General features: G+C 33.9%; 1 protein-coding gene across 1 annotated transcript; it reads right to left on the bottom strand.

Annotated features, from left to right (window-relative positions):
* Positions 1-1694: 1694 nt before the first annotated feature.
* Positions 1695-9469, bottom strand: LOC125662865 (uncharacterized). Its single transcript, XM_048895216.2, has 3 exons — positions 8680-9469; positions 7961-8083; positions 1695-3981 (listed from the first exon to the last, which is right to left on the bottom strand). The coding sequence occupies exons 1-3, from the start codon at positions 9335-9337 to the stop codon at positions 3899-3901; spliced, it is 864 nt and encodes a 287-aa protein (XP_048751173.2). The 5' UTR covers positions 9338-9469; the 3' UTR covers positions 1695-3898.
* Between the last annotated feature and the right edge of the window lie 2971 nt (positions 9470-12440).

Below are 12440 nucleotides of genomic sequence, written 5' to 3' on the forward strand. Positions count from 1 at the left end.
GCGCACTTGAATTCAATTATTGCTCTCGTCAACTGAATTAATGAGCGCAATAATATATTTGATGAGCGCATTAATTCAATTATTGGTCTTTTCAATTAAATTGATGAGAACATCAATTTCGTAGAAATATTGCTCGCAATAATTAATTTAGAGCTCTATATAAATAATCTGATGATCTCTTTAATTCAACTGAAGATATCTTTAATCATTTACAATCCTTTTGTATAAGGAATTAATGCGCGCATCAATTCTTTTAAAGAGTGCAACAATTCAATTAAAGAGATAATTAATTCAATTGTGAATATGATGAATTAAAGATATCTTTAATCATATAGTTGATCTCTCTAAAAGAATTATTGCTTTCTTCAAATGAATTAAAGATATCATTAATTCATTTGAAGAGAGCATTCATTGAATTAATGCGCCCATTCAATCAATTATTGATCTCATCAATGAATTAATGCACGCATCAATTCAAATATTGCTTTCATCAATTGATTTAATTCGCGTATTACATTGTATATCAATTATTGCTCTTTTCAATTGAATTGTAGCGTGCATCAGTTCAATTGTTAATTAATATCATTAATTCGTTTGAAGAGATCATTAATTCAATTAAAGTGCGCATCAATTCAGCTGAAGAATCAATGTTATCATCAATTCAATTAATGCGCGCAATAATTCATAATTTAAAGATAGCATTTAAAATTATTTGAATAGATCTTTAATTAAATTGTTGCGCGCATCAAATGAATTGATGATATCTTCAATTGTTTTAGTTTATGTTAATTTGGCGCTGCATAAAGCTGGTGTAAGACAACCTGCATTAAAGAGGAGGCAGACGGGCTCACCATCTTATACAATCCCACCCACCCCCTCTCACACATGCTGTCACTAAATACTCAATAACATAATAAATAGAAATACATGTAGGAGTTTCTTGTAATCAATAGATGTGTTTAATCATTGACGTAGTGCATAGAGGTAAATCTTTCTTGACATTATTGAGCTTGCGCAGTGAACAACTTATACAAGTAAATAAATACATAAATAAATATCACCAGTACCGGTAATATGTTTCCGCTCAGCGAACTTCTTGATCAAGAATACTATTTTACCATTTCTTTCTTTATCACATGTGCATGTACATTAAGGAATTGTAATTCGTATATCTGTACAAAACGCTAAAGAAAATAAGTTTTAAACTATAGTATGTAAAACTTATACGGTACCAACTTTGATGCACCAGATGCGCATTTCGACAAATAATGTCTCTTCAGTGATGCTCAACCGAAATGTTTGAAATCCGAAATAACTATGAAGTTTTAGAGCTAAATATAGCCAAAAACAGCGTGCCAAAAAGGTGAAGCCAAATTCGTCCAAGGATAAGAGCTATGCATGAGGGAGATAATCCTTAATTTTGAAATGAATTTCTAAATTTTATAACAGCAATTAAATATACATCCGTATTTTCAAGCTAGTAACGAAGTACTTAGCTACTGTGCTGTAGAGACCCTCGGGGACTAACAGTCCACCAGCAGAGGCCTCGACCCAGGGGTCATAATGTAAAACTTATACGGTACCAATTTTGATGCACCAGATGCGCATTTCGACAAATAATGTCTCTTCAGTGAAAAAAAAACTGTATGTATAACAACAGTGTGTAGGTTAAAACTACATGTATAACAACAGTGTGTAGGTTAAAACTGTATGTATAACAACAGTGTGTAGGTTGCACAGAAAACTGAACCACTGAATAAATTACAATAATAAAGAGCAACAAAAGACAGCACGAAGTATTCATCAACATTAATCACGTGTATGTTTCTCTCACGTGTTTTTTAAACAGCAAGCTACAATGTACCTTATAATATAGACTTTAATTTCCCATGATTTGTATTAATTACATGCAAGGTGAAGATAACGAACAGTGATCAATCTCATAACTCCCACAAGCAATACAAAATACATAGTTGGGCAAACACGGACCCCTGGACACACCAGAGGTGGGATCAGGTGCCTAGGCGGAGTAAGCATCCCCTGTTGACCGGTTACACCCGCCGTGAGCCCCATATCCTGATCAGGTAAACGGAGTTATCCGCAGTCAAAATCAGTGTGCCAAGAACGGCTTAAGAATCGGTATGAAACACGTCAGACAGCATTTGACCCAATGCGAGGTTGTATTGACGAACTAGATCGTTATAACGACCATAGAATTTGCGAAATGCTGACTTCAATCGAGACTGTTGAAATCCCTGTACCATCAACTTGTTTGTCAGTAGCTTACTTCGATTTAAAAACTGACTATACCCAGAACAAGCTCTTGCATATCGAATCAGTTGAGATATATAAACACCATATGCAGGTGATAATGGAACATTGCTACATAAATGTGGGAAGTTGACGATGGAGAAGCTGAAATCATCCCGTTTGTCATACAGTTGAGTTGTCAGTTTGCCGTTAATGTCTACTTTCAATAAAATACATGTATCTAAGTATGAAGCAGAAGTGGACGACTCTGTGGTGTCCTTTATTTCGAGCTCACAGGGATATATCAAATCGACATATGAATGAAAGCTATAATTGTTAATAGACAAAACGTCATCGATATATCTAAAAGTCGAATTGAAGGTCACAGCGAGAGATTTTTCTTCTCACTTAGAAGTTTTTGAATAAATTCTGCTTCATATGAATATAAAAACAGGTCAGCTGACAAAGGAGCACAATTCGTGCCCATGGGAATTCCAACAGACTGTGGGAAGACCTGATCACCAAAGACCACGAAGATATTGTCAATGAGGAACTCTAGCATATTTTTTATTTCAACTTCAGAGTACTTGTGCGTGGAATCAGAGTGGTGTTTAACAAAGTAAGTTTTTGAATGACTGATCACCAGATATGAATATTTCCGTTTTCCGTTTTTGTTGAAAAAGCAACTGTCTATGATGTCAAAAAGTCTAGTCTTTAATTTATCGTGAGGAATGGTCGTATATAGTGTTGAAAAGTCATAGGTTTTAATGCTATTGATTTGGGGAAAATTCTGTGATTTTAAGTTTACTAAAAGTTCTCTAGAATTTTTTAGAATCCAAATTTGATTAACACCATTTCTGGCATATGTAGTTGCATAGTAAGTTTGAAGTTTCTCCTTCACAGCTGTTAACATTTTCGTGAGGAGCAAAGATAGGGGCTTGGTAGAGCACTTACTGGATCCAGCAATGTATCTTTGTTTGTAAGGGTTTTTATGTAGTTTAGGAATCCAGTATAGGTACGGTAACTCATATTCATTCGACCCATTGACTGGAATATTAAATGTGTCCAAAACTGAAGCATGGTTTTGAAGAATTTCGTCTTTTGAAAGGGCAGTTGGAGTATAAGTATGATTACCAAAAGTGGAATTAATGCCAAGTTCGTTTAAAATACAGTTGTAATAATGAGCCTTACAAACAAAGACAATGTTGTTACTAGCTTTGTCAGTTGGAACCAAAATATATTCCTCATGTAACCATGTGATGTAAATTATGCTGTTATCTAACACACATTGAAAAAGTATACAGAATTGATCATATTGTAATGGATGTTAATTGTATATTAGATATCCAGTAAATGTTGATATGGACGAAGAGTCCGAATTAATGCGATTTGAACTTTTCATTTTCATCCAAATTCTGTCACCTTTCTGAAGTTGGACTACAGCCATGTTTGACGCCGACTGATTTGGAGCATTACCGCCTGACATAGTGTACAGTCTGACCTTGGTATTCCCATTTAGTACTATATCACAGGTATAGGCTTCAGTACCGTAAGACCCGAGAGAAGAGTAGAAGACGAAGAGGCCCCCCACGGGAGCAGTAAATACGCCGTCGCTTGGGTTATAGCCGTGTCCTTCGTTGATTATAACTTAAGGAAACACCAATCGTCTTCCTACGGTGGTACTCGTGTCAGCTGCTGTCATTGAAGCTGTAAATCCAACTCTGGGAAGTTCTGCAATTTGATAAAATGTAAACCTAATATCACTATTCATTCATTATCTACAATGAGTTTCCATTCACTGAGATTAGAATCAAGACAAAGAACCACCAAGTTCCAATAACGCGACAAATGTTCTATGAATATAATCCAAGCAAACTGAAGATGCACCTGTCTACTGAATTTACAATCAAAGCAAGGTTTAATTTTCTAACAAAGAATATAACAGATATCATTTACCATCTGCTTTTAAACAGTGAAATATTGTCTCGTAAGATCAATTATTTAATCTTTAATGAATTCAGTAAGCATATATATTCAAACGTCCATATGATTTCCTTGTAAAAGATTTGAAGATTAGTAATAAAAGGGTCGGAGCTTTCACTCTAGTAAATCAAAGTATCAAGTTTGTTTTTACTCTCATGAATTGAAATGTCAAATTAAGCTTGGTCCCCCGGGAAAACTACTATATCGCCGATTTTCTACCATCTTAAGTTTAAGGTGGACCATTCTTTGTAATATTTGAGAAAACATTGATTATCTATTGGTAAAGTATACATATTCTTTTTCCATTATCAAACGAATCCATTACTGGATACAATGTATTTTGTTTTATTATACATATATACAATTCCCCAGTATAATTCCTGTACCATAGAATTTGTTTGGAAGACCTTACAGTAATTGATCAACTTTGTCTACAAATTCTGTGTACATGTTTTCTTGAAATTTATCGAATTTGAATTGTCATTAATGCTAGATAATTATTTGATGTTGATTATATCCGATGGATCTTTTTTTAAATAATGTAACTTCAGTGCCTGACTCAAATTATCCCCCTTCGAAGTCGTTTTGATAACGATGTCGACACGTTTCCGTAATTTATACATCGTTTAAATAACACCCAGAGGCACTTGTTTCATATATGTGCCCCCCCCCCCTTAAAAATTCATATATGCGACCCGCCTTAATAGTACCACAAAGTACCTAACTAGATTTCGGACACCTCTCACTTCAAGTCTTCAAGTGGTATACCAGCAAGGACAATATCTATTAAAGCGACTTATATCACAAAAGTGAGGATGAATAGCGAACTAATCGTAAAATGAGACATGAAGCGAGAGGTGTCCGAAATCTACTTGGGTACCTTGTGGTATTATTAAGGAGGGGGACCCATGTCTGAATCAAGTGACTGCGATATGCGGGGGTCTCCCTGCAAGAAGTATTGTATCGATACAAGGGGCGAATGTCACTATCTTGGTATAAATAGCCCCACTCAGTTCAACACCCGTTTCTGTACTCTAAACCAAAAATTTAGGTACGATTCGCTGCACGACCGTCAAGGTGTTAGCAGTATAGAGAAATACTTTATACAATCATCAGATTCATTACATTGGCTATAGACTGGTAAGCATATTTATACATATAATAATTATGCGTGAATTAAAGTAATATATTATTTTATCTTAAATATTATCCGGTAAAGTTATCATTTGTACTTTGTGAATTAAAGCTAGGGTAAATGGTATGTTCAAATGTGTTTGTATGTTGCAGATTTAGATTTATATATACAAACCAACCCAAGAGTTATAGTTCTACCTACATGGGTTACAAATGCGTAAATTTATTTTATCAATACATAGATTTATCATATCAATCCGTAGATTTATCTTATCAATACGTAAATTTATCTTATCAATACATAGATGTATCTTATCAATGCGTAGATTTATCTTATCAATATGTAGATTTATCTTATCAATACGTAGATTTATCATGTCAATGCGTAGATTTATCTTATCAATACGTCGATTTATCTTATCAATACGTAGATTTATCCTATCAATACATAGATTTATCTTATCAATACGTAGCTTTATCGTATCAATACGTAGATTTATCTTATCAATACGTAGATTAATCTTAGCAATACGTAGATTTATCTTATCAATGCGTAGATTTATCTTATCAATACAGAGATTCATCTTATCAATACGCAGATTTATCATTCCAATACATATATTTATCATAGGAATACATAGATTTATCTTATCAATACGTAGATTTCTCTTATCAATACGTAGATTTATCGTATCAATACGTAGATTTATCTTATCAATATCTAGATTGATCGTATCAATACGTAGATTGATCTTATCAATACGTAGATTAATTTTATCAATACGTAGATTTATCTTATCAATGCGTAGATTTATCTTATCAATACAGAGATTCATCTTATCAATATGTAGATTTATCATTCCAATACATATATTTATCATAGGAATACATAGATTTATCTTATCACTACGTATATTTCTCTTATCAATACGTAGATTTATCGTATCAATACGTAGATTTATCTTATCAATATCTAGATTGATCATATCAATACAAAGATTCATCTTATCAATACGTAGATTTATCTTATCAATATCTAGATTTATCTTATCAATACGCAGATTTATCACATCAATATGTAGATTTATCTTATCAACACGTACATGTAGATTTATCTTATCACTACGTAGATTTATCTTATCAATACACAGATTTATCTTATCAATACGTAGATTTATCATATCAATACGTAGATTTATCTTATCAATACGTAGATTTATCCTATCAATACGTAGATTTATCTCATCAACACGTACATGTAGATATATCTTATCAATAAGTAGATTTATCTTATCAATAAGTAGATTTATCATATCAATAAGTAGATTTATTTTATCCATAAGTAGATTTATCATATCAATAAGTAGATTTATCTTATCCATAAGTAGATTTATCATATCAATACGTAGATTTATCTTATCAATGCATAGATTTATCATGTCAATGCGTAGATTTATCTTATCAATACATAGATTTATCTTATCAATACATAGATTCATCTTATCAATACATAGATTTATCTTATCAATGCGTAAATTTATCATGTCAATACGTAGATTTATCTTATCAATACGTAGAGTTTAATTTCAAAGTAATGTAATGAAACAATTCTTATCAAAACAACCTATATAGAATTTTATACATCCTTTTATATTCAGAACGATATACATTTTATGCACTGATGTATGCAAGTATATGTGAATTAAGGCATCTGCGATCATTCTACAAAACATCAATTTTAAATCGATTAGCTTTCCATAACTTGTTTTAGGGAGACTTTACCATGAAAAGACTTACCACATGTATATAACAATTTTTCAGAAGGAAAGTTTTATGATGGAAAAGCTACCATTGGTGGACTACTACGTAACAACGGTTGACCTTATTTTTAAAAATAATTTTTTATCATATCCCATCTCTGGTGTATCCAGGAGTCCGTATTTGCCCAACTATCTATTTTGTATTACTTGTAGGAGTTATGAGATTGATCACTATTCGTTATTTTCACCCTTTATTCATGGAATTTTCAGCAATTTCGCTTTAAAAATTGCATTTGTCTATGATGCAAGGTGACGATAACGAACAGTGATCAATCTCAATACGATTTAATTTTGTATCTTCATATTCGAGAATTTAGATGTTTTACATTTTACCACTGCACCGCAAAAGAAAATGACAACCATAAAGATAAAATAATGTTTGATAAAAAACTGTCAGAGTTTTCATACTATAATATTCGTACGAAAACTGGCAGAACTCATTTTTAAGAACGTATCAAACAAAATATTAACCCGTTATAACGAGTTAGTTTCTCGTTAGGTCGAGTTAACATTTCGTCAAATCGAGTTAATTACCAAAAGAAACGTTTTGTCCTAAGGAATATATATATGAAATATGAGAGCCCTTTCATTCACCATTTTAGATGTTATGAGTAAAGTTAACGTTGTGAACAGATAGGTAAGGAGCACAAACAGACAGGACAAGAACAATACACCTTCCCTGACTTTAGTCGCAGGTGCATAAAAAGGAAATGATGCCTCACTTATGGCTAGGTACTGTAAATTGTAGTCAATAGTTTTACATAGATACATACTTGATTTTATAAGGGACGTAGTGTTCCTCTCTAGCGTTGATACAGAGTTCATCAAATCAGCTTGCTGACGTTCCGTTCTGCCAAGGGCAATTTTCAGATCCCGTATAGTCATGTTTAAGTCATCTAGATAGGTAAAAAGAGGTACAAAAATCACGATGCTTGAAAGTTACAGAAATATAAAAAAAAATAATAATGTAGGGGACATTATACATTTTTAATGAATATCTGATATATTACTATATACAATGTTATTTTCGCCCCGTGTTATTTTCGACTTTCTGCACATGCTGACGGTTTCGCCCTGTTTTGAATTTGAGATATAATGGAGAGAACTAGGCAACTGGCAACTAGGATAAAAAAGGTGAAAATAAAAAGGGGGCGAATATTTCCCTGTACCAGTATTTGGGAATATTCACAGATTTTTTTTCTCCATTACCTTTCTCAACATCTGATCGTAGGAAATTTTTTTTTAATTTCTTCGGGAAAATATCTACTTATGTCTACTCCAGAGCAGGGGATGATTACTCCTCCTAGGCACCTGATCCCACCTCTAGTGTGTCCAGGGGTCCGTGTTTGCCCAATTATCTATTTTGTATTGCTTGTAGGAGTTATGAGATTGGTTACTGTTCGTTATCTTCACCTTGTATTTTTTATGAAAACTCTTCAGGTGTACTGTTTTCATTTTTTATCACATTAAGTAGAGACAAATTGTGTCTTACCTCTTAAAGATGACGTGATCTGTTGATGTGATGAATCCACGTTCACGAGCGAAGATTTTATTTTATTTTGTTCTTCTTTGACATCTAGAATCTCTACCATTACGTCTTTAAAGCCTGAATTGACATTACCTGAGACATTTCTGAAGTTTTCATGTAAGGTGTCATTTAACACACTTGATTGTTTTTGTAGATCTAACAGAGACAACGTCAGATATCTCACTTGTGTTTTTAAGTCGCTCACGGAACTCAACGCTTCACCTGAAACTGCCACAGGGGAGCCATGATTTTGACAGCCCTGATTACACGAGGAATTCAGCGTATCAAAACTCTGTCGTAATTTGGTGTTCTCAGTCCTTAAGTCTGCGATTTCCTGATGTAGGGAAGACGTTTTCTGTTTAAGGGAAGTTATTTCATTTGTCGTCGACTCCTTCAATGTTGTGAATTCTTTCATTAACGTCTCTACATTTTTCTGCAGTTGAATTCTGAGTGCTGTTTCCTGCGTGATGATGTCACGGATGATGTTGCTGTCTAGAGGTGTGTCTGACCCACCAGACACGCCACCATGAGGAATAGATGTAGACGTTTTGGCGTTGTCGACAGATAGAAGACAATGTCCGATATGGACAGCAGCTAACAAAACAAGTACCGCGAGGTTCATCTTAGCATGGGAAATGCAGCAGACTGACTGATATCATGTAACATATATATTGCCGTTATCTTTCATTGACTAGTAAGCTGAAGTGTTTTGATTAGATATCATGAGAAAACTAAACATACAACTTAAAATTTATTATTATACATATAGAAAAGATTATTCAATCTGATTACTTCGTTTGCTCAAGTCAACAATGCGTATACCCTATCAGAAAGGATTTACGTATTCGATAAACAAGACAAACCTTGTCCGGATTATTTTTAATACATGTATTTCATAATAATATTTCAAGTTCTAATTCTACGTTTAATTTCACCAGCTACTGCCATCAAGAATTATCTTGAATGGGTGCCTTTCACTGAGCTTTAACCAAATTTAACAACAACAAAATTTGCTGTCATTGCACCAAACTAGAGCTATCAAGAAATTTATGAATTGTTTATATAACTGCTTTTGAAAGATGTAATAGTTTGAAATACAACACATTTCCATTGCATTCAATTTCAGCTTTAATCGGTATATACCTTTTATGTGATTACTTTGTATGATGTCAGTTTTGATTAGGAATTCGAAGTTACAAAGTAACGAAGTTGATTATGCCTGAATGATACATGTAGTGTTCAGTCCCTATGATGAAACTGAAAATACCGTCACCTTAGTTATCTGGGGAAATGCACATGTTTTTAAATGCAATTATTCTATTGTCATAACGTTTAAGTTTTTTAATTTCTTGATTACGTCTTTATAAAGTAATATATTCAAATATAGCATCTGGTGCATCAAAATTGGTACCATATAAGCTTTACATTATGACCCCTGGGTCGAGGCCTCTGCTGGTGGACTGTTAATCCCTGGGGTTCTCTGCAGCCCAGTAGCTACGTACTTCGTTACTGGTTTGAAAATACGAATGTATATTTAATTGCTGTTATAACATTTAGAAATTCATTTCAAAATTTAGGATTATATCTCCCTCATGCATAGCATAAAACCAAGACCGGTGAAGGGCTTCAACTTCAGACCTTTGCTCGGTAATTACGGCCATTGAGCAGTGAGGGTAGTTTAGCGTGCCACACCTACTGTGACACGGGACATCCGTTTTTAAGGTCATCTCCGAGGACCCGTGATATTCACACCTGATGCCGAGCGTTTGGCAATGGAACTGTCACTACCTATTTTAACGACTTAGTTCTGTCACGTCCGGGATTCGAACGCTCTAACCTATAGATCAGTGCGGTGGAGAGGGAAAATTTTAGTGTATATTCAATTTAAAGTAACATTTCAAGGATAAATAGGCCTAGGAATTACATGTACAATATCGGTTGAAATGCACACTCTTCCACCAACGTCAAATGCAACAAAATATTCTCTTAGAGCATTCTATCAAGTAAAACAATGGACTGGTAATGACGAAAACATGAATTTGACGGACTTTGGGTGGACCATTGAAGGGAATATGTGCTTACCTGTAAGATCAACCATGCTTCCTGCACCTGACGAACTCTTAAAAACTATTTATTGTAGATGCAAAATCAGTTGTGATACCAAACGTTGCAACTGCAGAAAACATAGACTAGAATGATCAATAGCATGTACCGAGTGTCGAGGCACAACTCGAGGCGTGAACGGTTTTAGCCCAAATGAAGATTCCGATTCCGAGGATTCATAATCAGGATATGGGGCTCACGGCGGGTGTGACCGGTCAACAGGGGATGCTTACTCCTCCTAGGCACCTGATCCCACCTCTGGTGTGTCCAGGGGTCCGTGTTTGCCCAACTATCTATTTTGTATTGCTTGTAGGAGTTATGAGATTGATCACTGTTCGTTATCTTCACCTTGCATTCATAATATTAAAAACAGCAAGACATAGGAATAAAGATGAAATGTAAAAGATAGCTGTGAATCAAAACATTATGATAACTTTGTTAAACGTTTTCTAAGAGGTTTACAAAATAGAACTTGCTTTGTCATGTTTATGAGAGTTAATTATCACTCTTAGCTGTTGGAAATCACATTTTTGTCTCATTTTCACCAAAAATGACGTTTTTGTCCCATAAAATACGTATGTATGGTACTAGAAATTTAATTTTTGTTCCTTATGATGCAGTATTTAGTTTTCAAATCATTTCAAATAACTAAAATGGCCTATTTTTCAGACTAAAGTTTTGTATCTATGGTTTCCGGTTTTTTTTGCGATTTTTCTTCAAAATCCGTGATTTTTACCCCAAAAATCTATATAATGCAAATTTCAATTGAAGGCGATTTCTAATATAGCATTAAGGACACTGTAAGCTTTCCAAAGAACATAAAAACATTTCTGTTGCAATTAGTTCTAGGTTCAGCACAATCTGGCGTAGAATGACTGGACTACCAGGGGTCCATGTTTACCCAACTTATAGTTGCGAACTACGGGGATATACAAATTTAGTAAGTATATGGGTGTTTGAGAATAGAATAGCTGAAACGAAACTTACAATTCGCCATCTTTGTCAGTTGAAAGTATCGATCATTTGGAAGAGGAAATAAATGATGACTATATATTCTATTTCATGGCCCAATTCAAACAACATTTTGTTACAGTAAGTTCCATGTATACCATCGGCTAATATGAATAAAACACAAGTTTTCCTAACTTTAACCGTCATCAACATACCCTGTATATACATTGTTACGCAAACAAGTGTTTGATTCTATATTAAATCTGAAGAAGAGCTAATATTTCGGAAATTGCGTATTGGACTAGATATAGTCCGTGTCTATCTCATTAAACATCAATTTAAGTTGTCAGGTAATGATATCTTAAACATACTGAAAACGTAAATGACACGTTCAATCTGTTCCGATGAAAAAGATAAATTTGAATATTACTTAATTGTTTATTATTCTCGAGCAAAATCACAATAATAGGATTTGAATTAATGGTAAATTTGATTTATATCCTCACCCAAGGGGCTTTTATTCAGCTTTCAGTGAATCTTCTGTTGATAAGTATAAAACATTCATTCAAGGAGTTTCCATACAAATATGAAATAGATACAGGTGGTTTATTGTCATTCAAGGGATCCTGAGAGGCATAGAACAACTACATTGAAAGTTTTCATATAAAAGC

This window comes from Ostrea edulis, chromosome 3 (assembly GCF_947568905.1).
Source record: "Ostrea edulis chromosome 3, xbOstEdul1.1, whole genome shotgun sequence".
Classification (NCBI taxonomy): Eukaryota; Metazoa; Mollusca; class Bivalvia; order Ostreida; family Ostreidae; genus Ostrea; species Ostrea edulis.